Source organism: Notolabrus celidotus, chromosome 7 (assembly GCF_009762535.1).
Source record: "Notolabrus celidotus isolate fNotCel1 chromosome 7, fNotCel1.pri, whole genome shotgun sequence".
In the NCBI taxonomy this organism is placed as follows: Eukaryota; Metazoa; Chordata; class Actinopteri; order Labriformes; family Labridae; genus Notolabrus; species Notolabrus celidotus.
In genome coordinates this window covers 29940135-29966774 of record NC_048278.1, presented here as the reverse complement: position 1 = coordinate 29966774, position 26640 = coordinate 29940135, and the positions used below count along the sequence as shown (strand labels likewise).

General features: G+C 39.3%; 2 protein-coding genes across 5 annotated transcripts; both read right to left on the bottom strand.

The window, feature by feature from the left end:
• Nucleotides 1–438: 438 nt before the first annotated feature.
• Nucleotides 439–9488, bottom strand: casp3a (caspase 3, apoptosis-related cysteine peptidase a). Its single transcript, XM_034688124.1, has 6 exons — nucleotides 9292–9488; nucleotides 7515–7654; nucleotides 3401–3529; nucleotides 3141–3316; nucleotides 2911–3022; nucleotides 439–1931 (listed from the first exon to the last, which is right to left on the bottom strand). Exons 1-6 carry the CDS (start codon nucleotides 9342–9344, stop codon nucleotides 1702–1704), a joined length of 840 nt encoding a protein of 279 aa, XP_034544015.1. The 5' UTR covers nucleotides 9345–9488; the 3' UTR covers nucleotides 439–1701.
• A 3210-nt stretch (nucleotides 9489–12698) lies between these two features.
• LOC117815557 (oxysterol-binding protein 1-like) lies at nucleotides 12699–26081 on the bottom strand. Of its 4 annotated transcripts, XM_034687332.1 has the most exons (20): nucleotides 25843–26074; nucleotides 23964–24134; nucleotides 22966–23174; nucleotides 22657–22816; nucleotides 22445–22556; nucleotides 22148–22346; nucleotides 21924–22035; nucleotides 21731–21794; nucleotides 21456–21623; nucleotides 21123–21368; nucleotides 20882–21002; nucleotides 20137–20240; nucleotides 19182–19277; nucleotides 18878–19062; nucleotides 18554–18783; nucleotides 18377–18415; nucleotides 18147–18194; nucleotides 16495–16533; nucleotides 16367–16399; nucleotides 12699–15774 (listed from the first exon to the last, which is right to left on the bottom strand). In XM_034687332.1, exons 2-20 carry the CDS (start codon nucleotides 24095–24097, stop codon nucleotides 15632–15634), a joined length of 2442 nt encoding a protein of 813 aa, XP_034543223.1. In that variant the 5' UTR covers nucleotides 24098–24134; nucleotides 25843–26074; the 3' UTR covers nucleotides 12699–15631. The 4 variants fall into 4 exon arrangements, with proteins under 4 accessions (XP_034543223.1, XP_034543224.1, XP_034543225.1 ...); XM_034687333.1 differs by lacking the exon at nucleotides 16495–16533; XM_034687334.1 differs by lacking the exons at nucleotides 16367–16399; nucleotides 16495–16533.
• Between the last annotated feature and the right edge of the window lie 559 nt (nucleotides 26082–26640).

Sequence of the window (26640 nt, the reverse complement as noted above, 5' to 3'; positions counted from 1 at the left end):
TAAAGTATTATCTTATCTTATGAGGATTTAGTTGCAGACTTTATTCAGTCCTAGGTGTATATTCTAAACACAGAGTTGAAGAGTTGATTGCATGTCTAATTGCATATAAAATTGGTGTTCATTGATGCTTTACAAATGCCAGCTCTTCATTTTTGTATTCATATCATGAGTAGAAAATGTAGGTATGTTGTTAGTAAGAGCCTATGTTTGTAAAATGAGTCTTCACTTGTAATGAAAGAATCTGAGGCCCAGTTTTATTTAGCACAAGGCCCCGGGATCTGGTGGCCCATTTCCCTCCACCTCCAGGCAGCCAAATCTGGAGTAATCCTGTCTGTGCACACTCCAGACAACATTTATTCAAAAATGTTCGTCAAATATTTGTAGATTGAGATGCTTTTCACAACTTTTACTAGGTAAGAAAATCAGTGAGAGCACAGAACAATGAGAAGTGGTCTTTATTTTAAAGGATAAACATCACATCGTAGCTGCTTACAAGATAGTGGTGTAACATAAAAGCCAAAAAGTGTTGCTCATAGCAAAATCCTATGTGTTTGAAAGACTTTACATTGTTAGATTGTCAGACAAGTTACATATAACTATAGCGTGTGATTTCAGCTAGTTTGAAGCACAGTTTGATGTTAGTTTAACAGGTTTACACACAAAGAACCAGGACCTGGATTAATACACAATCTAATTGTGCTTTGTCTTCAATAAATCTCTACATGCTGGTGGTTGCATATAAAATTTGACACACAGTTCCACATCAGTCAGACCATCAGTAGAGAAAATGTTCTGACTGTAACTTCATTTTAAGTGTAAAAAGCCTCCAATTTGTAATGCCGCTTCTTAAAAACCACATTACCTTCAAACGGATAACAAATGCAGAGTTGTCAAGTATGTCTGCCTCAAAAATAGCACCGTGCTAGTGGGCTGGCTCATTTCAAGAAAAACGTGTTAAAAATAAAAGTTGTTTGTGAGGAGGAAAAGGAGGAGAAGGAGGAGTGAGCCTTAAAACCAACAAAATAGACAGACAGCGTACTGGATGCTCCTGAACATGCTACATAACATTATCATATTATTAACCTTTTGAGTGCAATGCATTCATTTGGGCTTCAAACAACTCATACCGCAATAACTTAAAAATTATTGACTATTTAAGTTTGTGAGACCCTCATTCAGGTGTCACTAAACCGACTCAGCGGTGCAGAAAGAGAACAAGACAGTAGAAGAACAGGAACAGATATTTCACACATGATCCCTTTAAACAGACTGTTCACACTCAAACTAACTCCCAACGCATTAAAATGAGGATGATTACTACATTAATATAAAAGGTTAAATCCTATCAAACTGGCTCCTGATATTATTCCCTGAAATGTACATAATGTAAACATCTGAGAGGCATCTACTGGCAGCAAACTGTGATTGTTGAGATACAAAGTATACTATGCTTTATGTTTGGATTCATGATTTTAGTTTAAAAGAGAATACAAAAAAACTTTTCCTGAAGGGATTCAACGTCTTGTATCTCAGCAGACTTTGCACCGCAACTATTCTCCCAGGGAAATGTAAGCTGAGGTTTTTTAGATCTTCAGTCAGAAAATGTAAAAAGCAACCCACAAACACCAAACATAAACATCCTCAAGCCTTCTCCTGCAAGAAGACAGGCGAGTGGGAATTTATCACAAGTGGAAGAAAACATCAAGGAGTAAAATACATCTCTTTGGTCAGCATTGACACAATACAGGGGATCTGCTTCTTTGCATCAAAGCCTGGAGAATTGGAGACAGACACAAACTCTACTGCCACCTTGTGGTTGACTCGTGTCAGGATGTGCTGGAGCTCCAGCTCTCTGCCATATTTGCTGAGCATTTCACAGAGCGACTGCATGAACCAGGAGCCGGTCATAGTGTTCCTCCATGAGTAGTAGCCTGAAGGAAGAGAAAAAGAACGTTTTATTTTCCAATCCAATCCACTTTATTTATATAGCACATTTAAAAAAACAATCAAGTTTAGCAAAGTGCTGCACAGTGAGGTAAAATAAGTTAAAACACACAGAACATAAAACGCTGTCAGAGAATAAAATAGAATAAAGTAAAAGAATCATGATAAAACAAATAAAACACTTACAAGAATAAAAACACTGTAAGAGCAAATACAAATACAATAAAAGAACAGACAGAGATAGAGACCACACAACTCTCACGCTGGGTTAAAAGCCAAGGAGTAAAAATTTGTTTTAAGACGGGATTTAAAAGTCAGTAATGTTAGGGACAATCTAACATGGGGGGCAGCTCGTTCCACAGTTTGGGGGCCACTGCCGAGAAGGCACGGCCACCCCTGGTTTCCAGCCTGGTCTTAGGGACCACAAGAAGCTGCTGTCCTGTAGACCTCAAAGACCTGGCGGGAGTGTAGCGTTGCAGGAGGTCGGTGATGTACTGTGGGGCGATTCCATTTAAAGATTTAAAAAACAAACAATAAAATCTTAGAATGAATCCTAAAATGAACAGGGAGCCAGTGGAGGGAGGCGAGGATGGGGGTAATGTGCTCTCACTTACGGGTGCCAGTTAAAAGCCTAGCAGCAGCATTCTGAACTAGCTGAAGGCGTGCCAGGGAGGCCTGGTTAACGCCGACTTAAAGTGCATTATTTTAATCAAATCAAATCAAATAGAACAACAATCTATTTTTTAACTTAGTCTAAGTTCATACAAAAGACAGAAAATGATACATAGAATAAAAACAAAAGCACATTAAAGGATTAGGATTTCATAAAGGGAGGCAACTGTATCAAAGCTTGGATTGATTGGTGATGTGTTGTATATTATGTTGGGAGTCAGCAACTAAGTTTAAACACAAGGTTTTTAAAAACAGCTCAAAACTAAACTGTACATGAAGGTTGTAAGTGTTAACCTGGTGCCGTGGAGAAGGCATAGAGGAAGTCAGCTTCCACAGGGATCTTAGTAGTGCCATCATCTCCACTGTCTGCTTCAATGCCTGCATCCAGCTCAGTGCCTCTGCAAGCCTGATCAGTATGCAAAAAAAACAAAACAAGTCCAAGTCAAAGGTTAGAATCTGAAGTTAAGATCCTGTTCAGTTTGCCAAAAAAAATGATGAAAGAAAAAGCTAAACTGTGACAATACCTGGATGAAGAAGAGTTTGGGTTTCCCCACCAGTGATTTGCAGCGATCCCCACGAAAAAGTGATGTCAGGTATTTGAGTTCCACTGAGCCGTCCGTACCGAAGAACACACCCTCATCTCCATGACTCAGCAGAACACAAACAAATGAGGCGTAGCAGCTGTGATCTTCCTTTGACGCTAGAATAAACAGAAAGGTTTAGGATTTCACAGATCCTGATGTTCTAAAAAAAATCAGTTTGCAGTCTCTGTATTCAAACTTACCAGAAACTAAAACCTGTTTCATTTTCTCCACCGTCAGGTCGTTGTAAACCTTCGCTTTATAACCCAACTTTGAAAACACTTTCATGGCGTTGGCTGCATCCACGTCTGTTCCATTTCGTTGATTCATGCCTTTGAAACGAAAGCACAGATTTTTGGTTTCTGGTTACTATAAAGGCACAAAGAGAAAATATAATCATGATTTTTTTCTTTAAAAATAATTTATATTTGGAGCACTGGTGGCCTAGCGGTCTCAGCGCCCCACATACAGAGGCCATAGTCCTTGTTCCAGAGGTCGCACGACCATTTACTGCAACTCCTCCCCTCTCTCTGCTCCCCACATTTCCCGTCTCTCTTCAGCTGTCCTATCCATAAAGGCAAAAATGCCCAAAACTTTAAAAAAAAGTATATATAATTTTACATTTTATTGACATTTTGCATCAAACATCTCCCTGACATGGACTTTGACATTGTGTGTGCTCATCATCCCTTCAAAGATTGATTGAAGTTTTATAAGAACCTTACACTTTGCTACTTTATAAGCAAACTGAACAAGTGGAACAAACTGATGGTAGTTTGATACGACCTACATGTTCTTATCATTGTAAGGCCCTGCACACGAAGAGACAGTGACTGGATCTGCCCCACTCCAGCTCATTTTTTTGGACACTGAAGGCAAATTACTGAGCTCAGTTTGGTTGGGGTGGGAGAGTGATTTTGCATAGTAGTAAAGCCAGGGAAACACAGATAAGTAGAATGCAGGTGACACATAATGCAGCAGCTATGACATTGAATATTCTTGACTGCTGGTACCAGGGTGGTGTAATGAACAATTCATAGCGTGAACGTTTTTGCACAGACAGAACAAAATGCTCCCGTTTAGACACAGTCAAGAAACAGGTGAGACATGTTTTAATGAGTCTGTTATATTCATGTCACTGGTGGTACACATTTACCATCATTTCTTCTGAGTGGTATGAAAAAAAACCCCAATCTACCATCACACCACAAACCAAAGTTATAGAGTGATTTATAAGGATGTCCATGATGGTTAATTTGCGATCCCTGATTTTCCTGACATGTTTTCTTAATATATCACATCTCATCTTTTAGAAGAGCTAAAACCAGCTACCATGGTTAAATTAAGTGATGTCTACATCTGATTTACTGGTTACTTGCTCTAACTCTGTGCATCTTGTTGGACCATAGATTGTATAAATAATGGGCATAGTATCCGTGACGTCACCTATCTGTTCCTGAGCGCTGTTTTGAAGCCAAACGTCAAGGGGAGCCATATTGGAAATGCTGAACTCAACCAAACTTAGTGTGAGGTAAAGACTTGGGCTTTGAGCCTCCTCGCCAACAGCTGCAGTGTTCCCACCTGTCAGTCAAGTCAGTCATGTCCTTAAATGTGCGAAACTTGTAATCTTAATATCTCCTGAACCGTTGCATTAGAAAACGTAGACCGAAGGCCGTTTTTTGAACCAGGCTGTAATCATGTTTATTATTTATGCTGCAAAGAGCGTCTTTTTTGAATTGTTGTATATGTGGTTTATGGTGTTTCTGCAGCCAGCCTTAAGCAGATGCTCAATGAATTGCAGTTTATAACACTTCTGCATGGGCTTCATATTTTGAGACCGGAGGTTGCCGCTTGTGTTGGACTGAGACTTGATTGGGCTATTACCTGGGGCCTAATGTGACATTTAAAACCAAGTATTCTGGGCCCTACGGATGTTGGTGACTGATTTCCAAGTTGTTTAACCAGAAATTTGACTTCAGACTAACTGATTAGTCTAAAAGTAAGATAAGATAAGAGCTAAAAGTATGGGAAACGCTTTCAGAAAAAAAGTCAAAACTGAGTACAATGGATCAGAGAGTCTGCACGTTAACTTTGTCAGATTAGTTTGCAGAGTGTGGCTTACGTTAGCACATGCCTGTGCTGTCCTCACATTGCTGTGGTTGAAGGGTTATATGCCAGTTGACCAAATACAGTAAACATACAACTTCCCCATTTTCTAGTTTAAAATACTGAAAAAGCACACCATGACATGACACAAGATGCCATTGGTCATCTGTGTGTTTACATCCAGTCGTCCAACAACACCACTCCCAGCTGTCCGCAGCCCTTAGGTTCTCCAGGATTGAACACATCTGTTTTATAAGCTGCAGTAACTATGGTCAACTGAATGGGTTTGTAACAGGGCGTCTCTGAATAACAACTCGCCTGCAAGCTTTTACACAAGACTTGCACTCAAGCACAAAATGTTTGGGAGGGTTTTCCAAGCTAGGTCAGGAATCTCTTTTTTTCTTGCTTGATAAGCTGGAAACAAAACAAATTGACTCAGCAGTACAGGCTTAACCGTTTCTGGTGTTTACACCGTTCATATGATGCACCAGCTCCAGGAACATTAAGCTGTTTGCAGACACAGTCATGTGTGCTGGGTTAGTCCAGCTAGACAGGTTTGTCAAACACAAGTCTGACAGCAGAATGAGACCATCACACAGTGACTCTGATGCTCTGTGACAGCAGTCTGAGATGTAATAGCTTGCACTGAAATCAAAAGGTCCTCAGCCTGATAATAGAGGCTCTCTCAGAGACAGGAGACTCTTCTCCTCAGCAATTCAAGCTTCCATTGCACAATGTCCCCAAGGTATGCAAGAACGGAGGTTGAGTCAAGGTTTCTCCAGCTACTGTAGACATCAGGCCTTTATATGTCCTTTGAGAGGTCAGCGCTGGATAAACATTTCCCTCTAGACCCTCTGGAGGCGGCGTGGCCATGCCTCAGGGAAAAGATTAGGGAACACCCACAGGACATATAACAATGGGAGTATGACTCTCTGTCTGCATCCTGAAACAAGACTATATGGATCAGTAAAAACATAACCCGGAAAGAACATTATTACAGAACACAGAATCCACCACAACCCCCATTCAAGTCTGAAGAGGAACTAATCAAACCATAGGATACATGTTAAAATGTTAAACCATAATGTGAGTCATGAGGCTACCTGGACTTCAAGAGAAGCCACTAACAGAATGCTGTGTTGGAAGAACTGACATGAAATGCAAGCACGGGGCCAGGTTACATCAAATGCCAGCTTGTTCCTCATTTCTCTGCAGCCGACATAAAGACTCCCACACAGAGCCGTCAAACGTCTAATTAACTGACAACAGAAGCAGCTAATTGGTATCCAAAGCAACGAGTGCAAAATTGAGTCCTTTAGCTCACCTATGTTGTCAGGAAAAGGTTGGAAGTGAAGTGGAGAAATGCAAGGCTAAATGCCGTGATGTTCTGTGTAATCAAACACTTGAAAACAGGCGGCATCACCTCACAGCTGTGTTCGGTTTCAAAAGCACTACACCAGGAGGGAACCCCCTCATCCCTCTTTGGGACAGGGATTTTCCCTTCACAAAAGGAGTTCTCATAACAGAGTGACTAACAGGAAAAGCTTGTGTTTACCAACTAGAAGCACTTTTACAGGAGACATGCACCTTTACAGTAAGCTAATCTCTAAGTCCTAATAAAAGTTTTAACAGAGTAGTTTGAGCCGACTGACCCATAAACTCTTGGCTAACTTCTTGGCTTACTCTACATTGCTAAGGATTTCAATACAGGATGCTTTTAAGTCTCAGGACTGGACTGGACTCAAGAAACAAGGGTCACATTAGGGCCAAATCTGTTAAATTCATTACCCTGCATGTTTTATGATTAATGCAAATTTGATATTTTGAAGGTGACAAGAGATGGAGAACAAACTGTTCCTTTATCTGAGGAAAGCACAACCCTCAGGGGTATTTACTAGTTAGATAATTTTAATAAATAATAAAATAAAATCAATATTCACCTGAGCAAATGTTCCCACAGATGCTCATTATTTTGACTGAACATTGTTGACTAATCCTTTTCTGACACTGAGCTTTAAAACCTACTTATAACACAAGACATCAGAAGAAATACAAACTGATAACGCATTGGATATTTTTATCCATTTTCAAAGGCTAACCACATTCAGAGCAGTTTCGTTTTCCACACGAAAGCGGTTTCACATGAGAACAACAACAATGGTCTTCTGAACATTAAGGGGCCAAGCCATGACTTAAAGACAAAGTGAGCACCTGTTCTCCTGTCAAAGTTCTTGTTGTTGATGATGATGCACTGGCCGATGCTGGGGTACTTCAGGCTGTATCTGAAACTGTGGGAGCCGGGGTGGGCATCGACTTCCATCGGGCCAGGAACAGAGGCAGGCGGCTCCGACCTGAGGGACAATAAAGCATAACTCGCTTTACATTTCAAAATGAATATTTAGGCAAACAATTTTAGTAATGAATAGAAAAAAAGTGGTGGAGAAAGTACATGTCTTCATTACTTAAAGGCACTGTGAGGAGTTTTTAAACCAGCTGAGAAACAGACTGAAACCGACACTGATGCCTCTTATGACCTTCAAAAGCAAACAAAACCATGAACAACAACACTGATACCTTCTCTGTTGTCATTTTTAATGCCTTAAACCACTCAGGTGTCAGACCACATGATTGACATTTGGCTTTAGAAACATCCTTTTTTGGCTGTTTTTATGGCAAATAATCACATTGAGTGATAAATCTGACTGTTGAAATACAGCAGGGTGAGGTTTTTGTTGAAAACACTACTTTTGCGTGTACAGAACAAGAGATAAGAGATATCACTTAGTCTACAAGGGGACGCAAAAAATGTTATAAATCAAAAATTCCTCACAGCAACTTTAAGTCAAAGTATAGATCCTCCTGGTCAAATATTACTCCAATACAAGTGAAAGTTGTTCAGTCAGATTATTACTTGAGTTAAAGTACTTAAGTGCTTGCTTTTAAAAATACTTATGTAGTGTGAAAATACAATGTTTTTAGATTTTCTAAGAAGTACTTTGAATATTTTAGTGCAGTCAAGAATACATAGGAGTACATTCTGTTACATCATGTTTATCTAGAAACCAGTAATTGAAATCTCTAAAAACTATACCATGGAATAAAAACAGAAACTAAGTTACTCCAAGCACAGACAACTTAGTTTGAAATGTTCATCTGGAATGAAACCAATGTTATGTAGCTCAACACATTTTCTCAGGTTGGACTGTGAATGTTTGTATGTTTGGGCAGAGTGGGAAACAGGGAGAACATTTCAAACGATACGTATCATTCTTCATTTCTAAAATCTCTAACACGGGCTGAAGATATGGACATGGGAGCTCAGGAGCAGAGTTATAGCCATCATTACCACCTCTAAATGAACTGCCTGATCTGAGTGATCTGTGTTTGCTCCACGTTCAACCGTGGAGATGCACAATATACAGGTATGTCTAAACCACTGAGACAAACAGAACTACACAAAAACATGTTACTGTCTTAGGATCAGATTTTAGAAAAGAGAAGGAAATTCATGAGCTGACTTCAAAACAAAAGTAGTGAGTAACTAGAGCACTGATAGAAATGTAGTGGAGTCAAAGGTACAATAAATATCTTCTAAATGTAGTGGAGTAAAAGTATCCTCATAAAATAATACTCAAGTAAAGTACAGATAATCAAAAAATGTACTTAAGTACAGTACTCAAGTAAATGTACTTTGTTACTGTCCACCTCTGTAGAAAGGAACGAGAACATTAAGACAACAAAGAAGCATTTTATTCATGAGTTGGAGGAGGCCTAAATGATCACTGCTGAAGATGTTCTTATAACACGAATAACACGAAGATAAAACAGTTAGCAGATTTATCAACAAAAGCCTGTTTATGAGAGATAACGGTGGAACAACACGCCAGTCAGAACAACAGCTTCCTCATCTCTGCCTGGACAACAACGTGCCTCTGTATGAATAGATGAAGAAAGCTAAATTGCTAACGTTGAATTAAAATCAACTCACTCTTGTCCATCGCCTCTTCTTGCATCTGTTGAGTCCTCTCCGTTAGCCGACATATCTCCGATTAAAAGAATTGCACAAAGACACTACACGCCCTGTATGATGCTGCGCCGCACACCCAGTAGATAAATGCTCACAGCTAATGTGAGTTTACAGCTAGCTGCTGGGTCGCTAGTAAACAAAGATGCTGACGTCATGTGTGGTGGATGCGCTTGTTATTTACACCCACGCCGAACGTATGGGCGGGGACTCACGAAGCAGAAAGTCATTTGCCAACTGTGTTTGTTTGTTTGTTTGTTTTTTAATACATTTTCAAAGGTCAGACGATGAATACTGAAAACAATAATAACTATTATCCTATTTTTTAAGTTCACTCGAATGTAGACTAAAGATTTGGGGTCACTATTCATGAAAACATGCTTGAGGTTTTTTCTTTTTTTCTTTTCTTTTATTTGCCCTGAACCACTAACCTTTACTTGACTCCCTCAGTGTAGAGTTCATTGAAACATAGTGAGGTAGGAGTAAGACAGGTCCTCCTCAAGGAAACTTTGAGGATCTTAAACTTATTTTACAACATTTTGGTTTTGTTTTATTTTATTTAACCAGTAGATAATCACATTGAGATTAAAAATCTCTTTTTCAAGTGTGTCCTGGCCAAGATCAGCAGCAGCACATTCCAGAAAAGCTTCTAAAACATTACAGCATATCATGGGTTTCAGAACAGAAGTCATCAGTCAAAACATCTACAAACTGAAGCATCTTCCTCAAGAGCCTTCAGTCTGCTTTTAAAAATATTTAAAGAGACAAGCTCACTGAAACCCAGGCTCTCCTGCAACAGGTTCCAGGCTGCAGGAGCAGCAAATCTAAAACTCTTTCTACCCATTTCAAGACGCACCCTAGGAACTGAAAGCAAAAACAAGTTTTGTGACTGGGTCACAGATCGGAGACTGTAGCTTTCAATATTTTTTAAATGAATAAAATCGCATAAATACGAGGGAAGCAAGTTAAGAATTGCCTTATAAACAAGGACATGCAGGAAAAATGGTGTCCAGAGAATGAAGGCAATGAGTGGATGCATGCATATATAAAATGTCACCATAATCAATCAAAGGCATGAAGGTAGCATCAACAAGTTTTTTCTTTGTGGCAAAAGAAAAACATGACTTGTTTCTGAAATAGAAACCCAACCTCACCTTCAACTTCTTAACGAGCTGTTGAATGTGAAGCTTAAAGGACAGAGAATCATCAATTATGAATCCCAGGTATTTGTAAGAAGATACATGCTCAATCACATCACCCTGAGATGTAGTAATGGAAGGCAGGTTTAATGGCTTGCCTGATGCTGTGTCGGAGCAGAACAGTTAATAACTGTATCATCTGCGTAGACATGAAATGTTGGTTAATGTTGATGAAACAATTGGTGGAGGTAATTTCATTATGTAGAAGGAAAAAACAAAACGATACATTAATTACAACTGAGAGAATGCTACTTCCTGCATGAAGATCACCTTCAAATAAGATTTAATCTGTCATTTGTCACTAAGTCATTTTTAAAAAAAATGAATAAGTGTAATGTAGCACATTGCATATTATATATGTATATTTTAGTTCAAATTACCAATGGGGCACGTTTTTAGCATTGTATCTATTGGAAAGCGACCTGGGAGGGCATTTTATTACATTTTATCCACTGGAAGGGCATCCAGATGGCACTTTGTTTATGTTTTAGGCACTGGTAGGACATCCAGGGGGCCCTACATTTGGTTTATGCCACTGAAAGGGCATCTATTAGGGTATTTTTCATATGATCTCCACTGAAAGGGCACCAGTGAGGTTATTTTTGTAATGATTTTACTACTACAAAGGCATGCAAGGGGGCGCTTTTACGTTTTTTTCAGAAATGATGGCACCAGTCCTCTGAGTAGACCACTGCCTGCCTGTTTCTCCACGTGTTTATGTTTTTTTGGAGCAGATTAGCTGCTACACACTCTGTAAACAGCTTATCATCAACCTAACATCCCTTTTGATAAAGAAAATCCCCAAATATAGAGTAATCCATTTGGATATCGGCAATGGGCATGATCCCTCTCTCCTGTACTTTTTTTGTTGTTGTTGTGTAAACTTACTTTTGGTTTTGGATTTCTTTGTTGTAAAAAAAATTATAATAGTAATAAAAAAATGATCACAAAAAAGAAAGAAAAATGAGTAAGATCAATCCTTCTGTCAATAAGTGCTATTGAACCTCTGTTTGCTTTCCAGCTTCTCTTTGTTGAATGTGCGCATTAAGGAATCCATGGATGTTCTTCATTAGCTGTCCTTATATCATATCCCATTACACTGTTTTGACATACAATGAATGGCAGCGGCTCAGGTACCTAGATAAACAGGTTTGACAATAACTTAACTTCCTCTAGAGAGAATAATTGAATGTTTAATAATATTCCTATCTATCTATCTATCTATCTATCTATCTATCTATCTATCTATCTATCTATCTATCTATCTATCTATCTATCTATCTATCTATCCATCCATCCATCCATCCATCCATCCATCCATCCATCCATCCATCCATCCATCCATACAGTGCTTTTGATCCTTCAGAGTGATGGAGAGATTTGTTTTACTTTTTTACTTGTCACGGTGGTATTTGCTCTTTTGTATAGGGAAGCAGGGGGTCCAGTGCTCACCATTGTTCCAGTTGTAAAGTTGAACAGTACAGTTCTTTTGCAGTAGTTTCATCTGATCTGGTGCTTGGGATTTACTTTTGCTGATATGGTTGAAGATTTCCAAAAAATGTCAGCAGTGTTTTTACTATGCGGTCACCTTAGGTCAAGTCCGAGGGTGAATGAGAAATTATGTTGCCATGATGATTACTGACACACGTGTGTGCTGGATAGGCATAAACAGTATTCAGTTATATGTGTGACATACATTTCCTTTGTGTGCTACTATGTACTTTTTTTTACTATAATTCTACAGGAGATACTTTGTGTTGTATTTTTTCCCAGCCAAACTGTAGTAGCTACTGTTTGAATAAAACATGTAAAAATACAATAAGAGGAAATACTTTCATTTTTAACAGACTAAAACAAACCCACTACTTACTACATCAAACAGCTACAGTACTATACTTTGAGGGATGCCGTTTTGATGAGTCATTTTACCAAAAAAATTAAAGAAATTCATATTTTTTTTAACATTATCATTAATGTGGTTCTGATTTGGTGGTACGGCTACTACTACTTACTTCTGTGTTTTTTTCTTTTTCTTTTTCCAGGCATCCTGTTACTTCTGTTATTCATGTGATTATCTCTGTCTATACATTAGGTGTAAGCAGGTTTTAATAAGAATCTTTTAATAGCACCAACTATGTGTGACACTTGGTTCAGGAAAATGGACAACCCCAAGAGAGTAGTACTTCAACTCCACTCAAACTTTTAATATTGTTATCCTCTAACACAATCCTGCTAAAAAAAACAGCATTGATGGAAGGAGCGGGTGAAAAGGTACACTCAGAACAATGATTCAATTCACACTTCAACTAATGGACATATGTTTGCGATTACTGCACATGGATTAAGAAAGGTTATTGAAATAAATTCACAAAATCTCACAAACTCTTCATTATCCAACACAAAAGTGGACTGTATCAGTCAAATCACATGGGGTGTGATAAATAACAGATGTTTGTGAGTGCAAAAACACCTTCAGTCAATTTCTAGGAATTGTAGGAAGTTGTGGGGATGTGTGTTGTGACAATCTCTGCAACAAAGGAATCAATACAAGGAATGAAAAAAGGTAGAAAGTTAAGAAAACCCCCCACAAGGATTGAGTAATGAATTACAAGAAAAAAACTATCAGGAACCAAGATTATATGTTAGAAAGGACAGTTAGAAAGCTGTAAACTCTTAAGATAGATGTAATGTGCATCAAACTTTACATTCTTCACACAAACACACTCTTCATCATGACTTGACAAGATGCGTGAAACAACAGGAAATCACAGTAAGGAATGGTTCACACCAAAAATAATCATTATTCTTTGAAATAAATCTACTTCAGCTCAGAGGAGGACTGGGTAATATGGTACACTCATCTCACACAATGGAAATGCATCAAGTACAGAGTGAACGGAAAATAATCAAAAGTGCATCACTGCCGTTAGATTCTCTATCAATATAACAAGTTAATATCACAATTACATTACTATCTTATATATATTCACACAGAAATATTTGCAACATTATGTTTTGTGATCTTCATTTTCAGTGTTCTCCTTTTAAGTACACTTGAATATAAAATTAAATTTTACATCACCATAAAACACACAATCCTTCCACTCACATATGACATTTAATAATAAAGTCAAACACAATGACAACATTGAGTTTTTGCAGTTTAAGTGCTCTTTCTTCACAATGTCCTAACAATTTATTTGTGCCACATGTGTCTGCACTGAGGCACTCTTATTGCTGTATAAAATGATTTAGATTGGGGTTAAAGCTATGATCAAGACGTTTGAAGGAAAACAGGAAGACAAAAACATTCTCCTGCCTCACATTTCCCTTCTCCTCACCAATCATCGAGCCAGTAGGAGTCAGTGTACAGCTCTGCAGCCTCAACATTCTCCTTACTTTTCAATTTGAATTGAAATGGTGGATTTAGGTATTAGAAATACCAAAAACGTACGGTATGAAAATACAAGCCTCAATTTGTGCAAAATATGGATAATGAAATAGGCTTCTTGAAATGTTTCATTGTCAATTAAAAGATTTCAGTTTGTTATTTTATTTTGAAAGGCTCTCACTCCATCTACTCTTTGAAGAGCAACTTAACACCCATCTGTAGCTTGAGCGTGGCCCCTTCATGTGAATGTTACATTGCCGATACCAATAAAACAATAGACTTTACAAGTTCAGCATAGATACACTATACAATCTAACAGAAGTGGATCACTTGAAAATGAATTTCCAAAGAACAAAATAGCAAAACAAATAAAAAACACAGACTTCTGTGTCTGTCCTACATCGTTGGTAGTAGTGCTGTTGGTAATTTCATACTTTCATTAGTACTGATACAAACACATTTGTTTGGTACCACTATTCAATACAGTATTCATTATGGTATCATACTTAATAAAGCGGGCTACACACAGAGAGTCATTCTTTCTATAAATTAATAGAAATGAAAAAATGATCAGCAGAAAAAGAAAGATGAACAAAGTTTGGATTCATTTAAGACCTACAGGTAGTTACATTGCCTCACCACGAACATAATCTTACATTGGGTTTGGGAAAATATCTTGAAAAAAGGAGTAGCTTATATCAAGATGCTGTAATACGTTCTGAGTTCGTTGCACAGTTCAGAAAGGAGTAGCACTGCAAACTGAAAGCAGTTAAATCTTCACTGTGAGTTATAATGACCAAAAAAGCATATTTCTCCTGCTCACGTAGCTTTGCTGGCAGTGCATAAATGTTCCATGACTCAGCATACAAGAGCAGCTGCAGGGGTTTCCATAGTCGTATGCCCTGGCTTAAATAATTGCACCTGAATAATCAGGTCAGCTGAAACACAGTACAGTGTTTTCTCATCAATAACATCATGTATGTGGATTTTGGGTTGCTGTTTTTACTGTTTGTAAAAGAGACACTTTGTACGGATAGAGGTAAGGTTGAATATATGCAATGTTTCCCTGTTAGAAGCAGTCTCTTTCCTGTGTCAATAAAGCCTAAATGCATGTAGGCATATGATTTGGTTTGATGCTGGAATATTGAATATTACCTATTATACTATTAAGAGTGATGGGTGTGATTAACTCTGACTTACAGCAGTGCTATGCTGAAGAAGCACTTATAATCAGAATTAGGAATGCAAATAAAAAATAGCACACAAATGTCATACTTAAATTTTGTGGATGAATTATACCCTAAACAAAAATGCCTTTTATGAGAGTGCATTAGACAAAAACGCATCATGGTGTGACCAGAATACTCGGCTGCCATCTGCACATCAAGAGTATGACCAAGAGCTGAACTAAGTAAGAGCATCACGCACACACAAAGATAAACACATATGGTTGAGAGGCAGTAAGAGGACAGTCTGAACAGCTGCAATGTTAGAACAGTGCTACACTGTGCATTGTATCTACATTAAGGGTGAAGTCCAGATGCCCTTAATCCTGAGCAACTCACTGCTGGAAAGAGAAGTTTAGAAGGAAGATTTTGTTGAAGCTGAGGACAATGAAGATGGAATAAAGTCTGGCTTTATTCCCCACTTTAGCTGAAGTGTGTCACCTCTGTCCATCCTCTCATTTGTGTGCCACACGCCGACTCAGCTGGGATCAGAAGATGTCCGGGCATATGTCCCAGGTTCCTTGGTCCTTTGCCTCCCAGTATCCACCCTTGTAGACATGCAGAGTCTCCCCTGACGCGGGGTCGTCCAACTTCTCGAACCACAGTGCTTGGTGGTTGTCTTGATGGACGCCTAGAAGGGAGTAAAGGAAATCTTCAGGAGGTAGAAGAAGCTTCAGAGATACCTGAGGGAGGATTTTGAAGCCACTGAGCCCTGAGACATATCAAGCTTAAATGAAGCCGATATGCTCTGATATGGCTGACAGAGAGATGATGAATGTTTCAGATCACATTACCTGCAGATACACCGTATTTAAAGCAAAAACCAAACAGAGGATTGATCTGGATTAGCTCCTCTGCGGTGTGAAGTTAATGAGACTTGTGCCCAGACTGTACAGGACACTGATCAATGACAGACTAAACGCTACTCCAAACTATTCTAGCTCTAAGTTGTGCCAACTCTATAGTCAGATTGTCTTCCATGAGGTTCCCTACTCACTACAAAACAATCTAACTAGAACAGGGGAGAACGGAGAGCACACTTGTGTTACTTGCTTTTGACATGAGCTCCATAAGGCCCTTCCTTGCCTTCCGCTAAGAGACAAGAATGCAAAGGAGGAAATTATGGAAGATGAATAAAAGGGTTCTTAATCTAGATTACATTAATTCACATTTAAGATATGACTATATGACTTTATGAGCTATGTCATGATCAGAATACTTGCTTGTATATGTGGGAGCAGATGGTCCATAAGGGGCTGAAAATAAAACAATGAGGGATGAATCTTTGGGGGTTAAGACAGGATGACTGACACATGGAAAAGCAGAGAATGAAATGTAAGGAGCTACTTGCATGCAACAGGTGTGTGAGGGGGAGAGTCCTCTGTGTCAGCTTAACAGCACGGAAGAAAAAGACGTGAATCCACAACTCTCAAACAGTATCCACAAGTCACAGTAATATCTTATTCGTGCTCATTTTTAGAAGCGCTGTGTGAAGCATTTTATGCTAAAAACAGCAGGGAGGGGAAATGTTGATACAGGGTGCTGTCTTTGTAAACTCTAACTCATGTGGTACTTCGTATCACATAAAGGATCTCTACTTATTCACTTCAGTATTTTACTTCCGTGTTTTATGCAGTTCCCAGCCTCTTTATGCTGTTACGCAACACAAGCTAACAGGCAATACAGATGCAGGTATGAGTTTAGAACTGTCCTGTGTTGTTCTCTGTTATTCATGTTGAATTAATCGAACAGTTTATGGTTTAAAGACCAGTCATGTGAAAGTTGTTTGGAGTCATATTCCACATCTGTAAACCCAAACACCAGAAAAGAACAAGTTGCCAAAAATTTGAGTAGGGGAGAACGGGGTTGGTTGTCACACTTTTTACTGTTTTGATGATTGCTCATCATCAAAACATCTTTCAATAGTCATTCCTACATTACATTGAAGCTTAAGGTGTTGACTTAAAATGTGTATCCCTCTCATTTTCCAACTCATTGTAACAAAGAGGCAATTAACTACCAAAGACATAGTTGTCACACACTATGGGGTTGGTTGTCACAATGGTATTTTAATGGGAAAAATCTTTAAAAAAGGCAAGAAGGCAGAACTAAATTAGAAAGTTCAATTGCCCTGACAAGTGATAGGCCTACAAAACTTAATGCATATTAACATAAAATGAGCAAGGAGCATGAACAGGAAGCACATCTTTAGTCCAGCCTATATAACAACATAAAGAACAAAACAAATAGGCCTAACAATAATGGCCTACTCAACTAGGCTACATGCAGTCACTGTCGGAGTTACAGTGATGGCAAATGTAGGGTCTGCGCACTCCAACTCATTTCACCATGCATGATTTTGCCAACATAGGGGTTGGTTGTTACATGTGACAACCAACCCCAAAGAGAATGTGATGACCAACCCCAACTGGATTTTTTTGCTAGCATCAAGGCTAACAACCATCTAACAACTACATAGCTAGCTAATAAAAATCTAAACTATAGCTTTCCCCTCACACTTTGTAAGGGTAACACTTGTTTTGTTATAAACCCATCGTTTAAAAGCCTAGAAGAAAAATACTGAGGAGCTGAATATTTACAATTTGACATGAAAAACACAAAAAGTCCTCTCACCTCAAGTTCACCTGTCTTACTCCAGAGAAGACTATGTAGGTGAGCTCTGATCTTAATTCTGGAAATGTCCATACCCCAATTTGAGAGACAGTGCCCTCTGGTGGCGAGATATAACGAGTGTGCCAACAAACCCGTGTGACAACCAACCCCGTTCTCCCCTACCTGGTTCCAAACAGCATGTGAGAGAATGCAAGCTGTTTCCCCGCACAGATCAGCACTAATTTGAGTGACTGTGAGGTCAACATTATTGAAGAGCACGTCCATTCACTTGATTTAAACTTTATAAATATCTTACTAGCTGCTCTGTTAAAATGCTGCACACAGCACCTTTAAAAGTGGACACGTTGTAAAGCTCTGAATGATACTTGCTTTCTTCTGAAACCTCATTAGCTTCTGTGGCAGTCTCCACTGCATCAGCTAAATGGACAGAAATGGATGAGAGAGTGGTGTAAGGTGGAGGAAGGGTTTGGCTTGATGGTGTAGAAGACAATTAAAAGTCTTCCTCTACCACACAAACATAGTGTCAATATGGTTTTAATTTTGTAGAGGTAATGTAATCTGTGGTGCAGAGGTTTAAAAAGACTAAGAGGAGTACTTGCTTTTCAAGGGTGAATCATTGAGTGAATCCTCATTGACAGCTTAGGGATGAGACAGACAAGCAGACAGTGTTTTCAAGACGGACCAAGTAGACAAAAGATGAATGGACAGGAAAGATAAGACAGAAAGACAAAACAGATTAAGTCTAAGGCGACTCTCACTTCCTTCCTTATTCCTACCTTCCTCAGGCGAGCTGACTGCTTTCACCGCCTCCCTCTCCCTCTCTCGTCGAGTGATGCGCTGTTTCTCCTCCAGCCTCTGCTTCTCTGCATTAGCTTCATCCCAGCGGCCGTCCTCCATTAAACGTTGGTCAGGGCGTCTGCGGCTGTCTGTTGGCGCCACTCCTTCTTCGGCTTCGTTAAGCGTCAAGGCCAATGAGGAGAAGAAGTACATGTTCTCTGCTCCCTCTCTTTAAAGCCACAACCAGAACAAAAATCAAAGACATGAAGCCACAACACTTCGAGATCGTTTCAAATGAATTTCCCTCGACAACAGAGACTTACGGTAAAGGATTTTTCGTCCAGATTTCTTTGGCTTTGAGGGTCTGATACACAGTCCTCTGTTTGCCTTCAGTGCCGTTCTCGCCTTTACTGCTCTGCATTATTCTGGAAAACTCCATCTTTTCATCCCAGGTTCCTGATAGCACGTAGTGGGCCTTCCCGTCCTTGTCTGTGACAACTCCAGTTACCTGAGAGACAAACGCAGCTTTGAATTGATGCTTCAGTGCCATAACCTAGGGCTGGCAGAACAGGGATTCAGGGATATAGTGGATAAGAGGTGCTATATAAGAAAAAGAAAAGCACACACCTTTCTTGGTACATCTCTGGAGAAGTAACTGTAGGGAGTAAACTTTAGGTGGCAGCGATCTCCTGTCTTGTGGTTCACCACGTCTATCTCACCTGACTGGATGAGGACAAAGGGGAGAGAGCGTTGATGGAAAACTTAAACATACACATAGCAGAATGATAAGCCAAAGGGTCTCACTAAACATCCACTGCATGACATTTGACTATAAATAATGAGAAATTAGTTATATGAGTTATACAAAAGGGTACTAAAGTATTTTGGGCGTGCCCCTCTCTAAATAGTTACTGGGGCAGTATTTTCAAGGTGTTCTCTCATATGTGTAAAAAGACCAGCTTCTGATTTCCACACGGCCATTTTTGGCATAGCACCCCCAAACAGTATGCTTGCAAATTAACAAGTGAATGCTTTGGCATTTGCTTCGCTACTTGCTCGCAGACTAATCCTTTTTAACTGGAAGTCAAGTAAATCCCCATCATTTTTAGAGTGGTTGAAGGAGGTGCTCTCCTTTCTGCCTCTGGAAAGGCTCAGATGCAAGTTAGGCAAAAGACGCAGGGACTTCGCTGCGACCTGGAGTCCCTTTACAGACTACATTGAAGGTTCCCCCTTACATTAAGTGCCCTGTTCATTTAGCAGTATTTGCCCTTTTGTTATTTTTCTATTTCCATAGATCTGTGTGTACAGTCCTATCACATTTAAAAGTAGACACAGAATGGTAGTAGGAAGACCCTGTCTAGTTTTGTGACTTTTTCTGTTTTGTTTGTTTGTTGTTGTTTTTAATTAATTTGTTTATTTTCTTTTTGGGCCTCAGGGAGGGGGTGGGGGGTTGATACGTGTATTCGTATGGTTTTTGTATTGCACTGTGGTTGTTTTTATGTCATGTCTGTTTAAAATATGAAAAGCAGAAAATAAAGTATTAAAAAAAAAAAAAAAAGGGTACCCAAGTTGTGTAATTTACCTGGTCAATCCATAGTTTACCAACAATTATGTTGTGTATTGTTGTCGTCACTTTCTTCCAAGAGTAGTGGTTGTTGCTCTTTTCAAATAGACACTGGATAGAGCCTGCAGATATAGAGGGAGTCATGTTACAGCAAGAAGTGTTCAGTTTAAACTAGCTCTCCCAAAGTGAATATCATACTTCAAACATGGATCCTCATCTATAGTTTAGGATTGCTGGAGTTTTCCAGACAAGCTACTTTGAGTAGTGCAACCTTTTAACAGGTATGCCAAAGGAGACCACATTAACACCCATGTTAAAATGCCAATTTTTACAGCAGTAATCAACAAGTTACAGCCTGGTGCCAAAAAAAAAAAAAAAGGAAGAAAGATTTTGTTCTGGTTTGCTGTATGAGGTTGATGTTTTTTCTACAATTTGCATAATCTGACATAATTGGGTGCATGACTGAATTGACTGACAGGTGGGCAGATTATAGCTATTAACCACCATTGTTAGGCTTCAGAACTCTGCTTCAAGAACCAATGGGTGATGTCACTGAGACAATGTCCATGTTTTATGGTTTATGGTCAAAAATATCTATTTATGTCATCATTAACCCTGGATGCATTACATTCAAGAATCTAGTTTTTCACCTGCTCTGCTTTTTAGGTTGTAGTATTTTACTCTCCTAAATTTGAGCAAGCACATTAATCTCACATTTATGCAAAAAGTGTTGACTTTAAGAAGCCATGTGGTGCAAACTCACCCAAAGGCATGATGGAGAGATATTTCCCTCTGAACTTGCTGGCCAGAGTTATTTCTTGTCTTAGGCTCCAGCCCTTTTCAGAGAAAGCGTGGTGAGCAGCAGCAGGTGGATGGTGGCTCACCTGAAAAAGAGACAATGACGTGAATTCATCTGGTAACACAGTGCTGTTCTGTAGTTAGACCTGTTGCCTCTTAAAGGTCGGTTTTAATTCATAACGTTGCCAGTGTTGATTCAAACATGCCTGTTCACAGAGGGAGCGGTAGCCGCATTCTTTTAGCCGATCAAGCTCAAATGTTTCTCCAAGCAGAGGATTGAAGGGTTTTCCCGTGCGATGGACAGTTGTGGAGTAGGAAGAGACTGTGAAAGCAGCAACATAACACATCTGCTCCAGAGAGCTCTGGCATTTAGCAGCCTTATCAAGCAGCTCAAAGTATTCCAGGTCTTCAGACAGACGTTGCAGCATCGAGAGGGGCTCATTGAAGTTCACCTACAGAGAGAAGAAGCCTGATTACTTTTGATTATTCTCACAAGGAAACGCAGCTTTGACCTAAACAGGAGGTAAAAAGCTTCTTACAGGCATTGGTATCTTTGAGAGCTCCTTTCCAATACAGTTCTTCATGATGCTCCACAGATTGAGGTAATAGTTGGGCTTGTCCGGGATACGAGTCCTTCTTTGTCTAACTGGCTCTAGCTCCAGGGGCTGAGGAGACTCTGGATTGGATGCCAATGACAGCTCATCAAACTGGAAGAGAAGGAAAACAGCCTTAAGGGTCAGGTGTCTTCTTCATGATGGAGAAAAGGCAAGTCACTACATCTCAGAACTTGCTATAAGAAACCGAGTTTACACACATTTACAGACTGATCATCCATTCCAGTCTCATTGCTGAGCCCACTAGCGTTGCTGCCAGATCTCCTGTCAGACAAAAAAAAAACAAAGTATTAATTAAAAACAATACAATAGACAAGAAAAGATCAGGATAAGACATGGTCTAAATTGAAAAATGAAATCACTAGCATCTGAAAAAGACAGATGGATGACAACCTGTGATACTTGGGATCAGCAGGGACAGTTATAAACTCTGCAGGGTCTTCCATAGCATCAAAGAATTCATTATCATCATCTTCATCGCTGGCATCCCCTTTTCCTGAACCACCTAAAGTGAAGACAAATGATTTGTCAGGTCTGTGTGGCATAGCTAAGCAGTTAGCTGCTGAAAAACATCAACAGTCCATGTGCAGAAGTCCAGATTGGGATGACATCCTCACCTTTGTTACCTAAGGCGGAATTGCTGAATGACGAGGGGAGAACAGTAGCTCCTCTGAAGGCTCTCTCCAAGTGGTTGTGCTGTTTGGCCAGCTGCTCCAGAGTCTCCTCTAAACGTATCCTCTGGTCTCTTTCAACCTGTAAGGCCTTCTGCCAGCGCTTACTGTGGCTCTGGGCCAGAGAGAGGAAATCTCTACATGCCTGGGGGGAGAAGGGCAAAAGAAACAAGGAGTTTTTCAGTAAGAGAACAGCCAAAAATGTTACGTATTGTTCAGCAAATTTACCCTTGGGTGTCTTACATTAATCATGGCATTAGATGTGATTCTGAACAGCGTGGCTCTTTCTGTAACTTGTCTTATCTTTTCCCCAAATTCCCCTCCGACACGAATCGCCTCCAGTTCCGACAAAGACCTGTGTGCGTAAGACAAAAGAATTAATGCACAAACTAATAGAAAAAGTTTTCATTTGGGGGATTTCTGGAGTTAAAAAAACTCTTAATGAGAACCGATACCTTTGGAGGGCAGACCCATGCTTTACAATGAGATCATTACAGGTGTTGAGGTCCTCCACCTTGCTGTTGAGTGTGCGTAGTGTGGACTGGACCTCTGAGTTACGGCCTCCACCCTGTCCTGAGGATGGGGGAACTGCTGGACAATCATCACCTGAATCATCTGAGAGAAAACAGAGACAAAGATTATATAATGACAAGAAAACATTCACAAGAAAATGCTCTGCATGCAAAGAAACAAACATATCCACTGTGCTGTGATATTCACACTAATTAGACTTTTCTCTGACAGTTCTGTTTGCTCTCTCTCACCTGATTCAGCCTGCATGCGGACAGCCTTTGCCTTGGCAAGCTCCAGGGCAGTGATCCATCGCTGGCGCTCAATTTCAGAGTTGGCCTTCAAATGATAGGTTTGGGCTCCTCCGTTTGAAATGACAAAATTACACGAGTCCTCAACAGCAATATTGGCTGTTGCCAAATTGATAGTGCCTCGACATGTGTGACCCATTTCTGCCTGGGACCTTGAGAAAAACAGAATGAGGTCAGTCATATGGAGATTTCCTATGTAGTGACTGACTGATTAATTCACCCAACAAACACTAACTGCCTACTATTTGTTTTAGGGATGTCCCAATCCAATCAACTGATTGGCAATCCGAGCTGATCACATGGTTCCAGACTCAATCGGAATCGGATTTCAGCTCTCCATTAGGGATCGGCCATATATGTATAATATGGTGACCTAGGCTAAAAGACTGTGACATCAATTTATTTGACACCTGTGGCCCATTCACCACTCACCTCCAGGCAGTGTTATTTCTTAAATCCACCCTCAACCAAAAGAAGTCACTGACAAGGATAGAAACACTCACACTCTGGGTCATGGTGCAACACAACAAACAATTTCCCAGCAGCCTTTGCTTCCCAACAGCCTATAGCATAACTCCTGTAACAAGACTTTTTAGTGCTGTTGCAAACATCCTTGATGAGAAAAGGAATATCTTCATATCGAGAAGCTGGATCCCAGCTTTTAAAATATATCAATTTCTTTGGGTTTGGATTGTTAGTTGGCATAAGTAGTACTTTGAAGAGATCACTAAGGCTGACAGAGTTTTTAAAATAACCATCAATTTCAGCTCAACATCCAGGGCAATTGTACAAGAGTTTCAAATTGTGCATTGAATATTTTTTACTCTCAAAACACATGATCAAAGTTAAAATAAGTTAAACATACAAACTTTACTTTCAGTTGAGCCAGAGAAAACCCTGCCAATACACATGACATATATAGTTCTATTTATGTAACTTACCTATAGTAAGACAGCAGTCCATTGCTCAGGACAAACCAGCGTCTCTGGTAACCTTTAATGTAGTTAGTCCATTTGAAGAGCCATCCCTTGTAGTTGTCTCCAGGGGTTGGAGTTGGGGGCTTAGGCTCCGACATCACTACAGCCTGTGGTTTCACTGGGTGAAGTTAGAGCCTGCATGACATAAAAAATAATCAAGCTTCTTGATGATATTTGTATGCTTATATGCTAAACGTTCAGTGCTCTGTCTGATCTTTGCCACAGCCACTCCCTCAGTACAGTGCTAATGTCAGCACTGATGATTCATCGCATCCAGTGGTGGACAAAGTACACAGCTTCATTACTTAAGTCAAATTATATATCCTCCTGGTCAAATATTACTCCAATACAAGTGAAAGTTGCTCTGTCAGATTATTACTTGGGTTAAAGTACTGGAGTATTTGCTTTTAAAAATACTTAAGTATTCAAAGTACTTCGTAAAAAATCTCAAAATGTTGTATTTTCACAATACATAAGTGAAGTAAAGAATACATAGGAGTACATTCTGTTACATTATGTTTATTTGGAAACCATTACTTGAAATCTCTAAAAACTATACCATGGAATAAAAACAGAAACTAAGTTACTCCAAGCACAGACAACTTAGTTTGAAATGTTCATCTGGAATGAAACAAATGTTCTGTAGCTCAACACGCTTTCTCAGGTTGGACTGTGAATGTTTGTATGTTTGGGCAGAGTGGGAAACAGGGAGAATATTTCAAACCATACGTATCATTCTTCATTTCAAAAACCTCTAATACGGGCTGAAGATATGGACATGGGTGCTCAGGTGGAGAATTATAGTCATCATTACCACCTCTAGATGAACTGCCTGATCTGAGTGATCTGTGTTTGCTCCACGTTCAACCATGGAGACAGACGCACAATATACAGGTATGTCTAAACCACTGAGACAAACAGAACTACACAAACACATTTTACTGTCTTAGGGATCAGATTTCAGAAAAGAGAAGGAAATTCATGAGCTGACTTCAAAGCAAAAGTAGTGAGTAACTAGAGCACTGATAGAAATGTAGTGGAGTAAAAAGTACAATAATTGTCTTCTGAATGTAGTGAAGTAAAAGTTATAATTTCCCCCAAAAAATAATACTCAAGTAAAGTACAGATACTCAAAAAATGTACTTAAGTACAGTACTCAAGTAAATTTACTTTGTTACTGTCCACCACTGCTCGCATCATATGATTTGGACAAAGACATATTAATCATTAATTATTAAACTTACAATGGGCTGCAATTTCGTTAATTAGTGTTGTGTGTCGTTTTTTGTTAATGCTGATATCACTATAATTGTAGCTGGTACAAGCTAAAGTCATCGAAACCACTGAATGATACTCGGGGATTCAGCATTCAGGGCTCTGTTATAATAATATATAATAATCCCACTATGATCGTTTGCAGCTTGGTTTTAGCGTTACATTGAAATATGCACTTTAACATGGCATGACTCGTGGAGCAATAGTCTGTAGAAGTGTCATTTAATGTTACTGAATAGGTAACTCTGTTAATAAAACGCCACTCACTACCAAGGACAGTCGTTTAAACCCGAGGTATTCACCACAATGACATGCAAGTGTTAAACAAACACAGCCTGCACACTATGAGGAGCTTCCAGGAACAAGAAGGGCCAATTCCAAACATTAAAGCTACTTAAAAGTGTCAGTCACTAAGCTTGCAGCTAGCTAAACAACAGGAAGCTGACAGACCAGCTGACACGTCGTAGACTATGCTAACAATCAATTTCAACTCCGTAACTATCTCAGTGTGTCTTTTTCCGACACTTTGAGTAACATTACGATATCCTCGGGTCTTTGTTACACTTACCTTTACCGCGTGGGACATTCACTGTGGATTGTGTGCATGCCGTGTCGGAGGAGGCGGCGTTCACTTGCTAATGTTAGCTTGGCTAACTACTTTCACGGATGTATTAAAGAGCTACTACTTTGCTACAGGTTGTGCAACAGATAAAGCGTCCGTGGAGGCCTTTGACTCTCATTGACACATAGTTCCACTAAGTTCAGTGAAAGAAAAAACAGACTTGCAGGTTGTGCCCTATATTTCTCTGTAAAAGGCCTTATCCCTCATGAACAATCACACTGTAAACCACTAAAGACCCCTGTGACTGATATATAATATATATATATATATATATATATATATATATATATATATATATATGATATTTTATACAGTCTATGGACTGATCTCATACATGTGTAATACTTGATTTCTGGTGCAATAACTCATATCCATGTGCAATATTGTAATTCATTCCATAACATATTTTATTATTATATTCATCTATTACAGGTGCACTCTGGCTGAGGCTAATTTAACTTATTTCATGTATTTAAAAGTAAGTCTATACCTTCACAGACATACATCTATACCTTTCTTTGTAAAGATAGTATTTTTATTTTCATTTAGAATTTTTGGATTTGTGTTTAGGTTTATATATTTATTGCCCTTACTGTCTTGTTGTGCCCTTACTTTCTTGTTGTTCAGTACCAGTGTTCCATTCATCACATCAAATTCCTTGTGTGCGAGCTTCTTGAATCTTGAATCTTGAAAAGAATAAGTCTCATGGATGACTTACATTTCTAATAATGTTTTAGCAGTCTT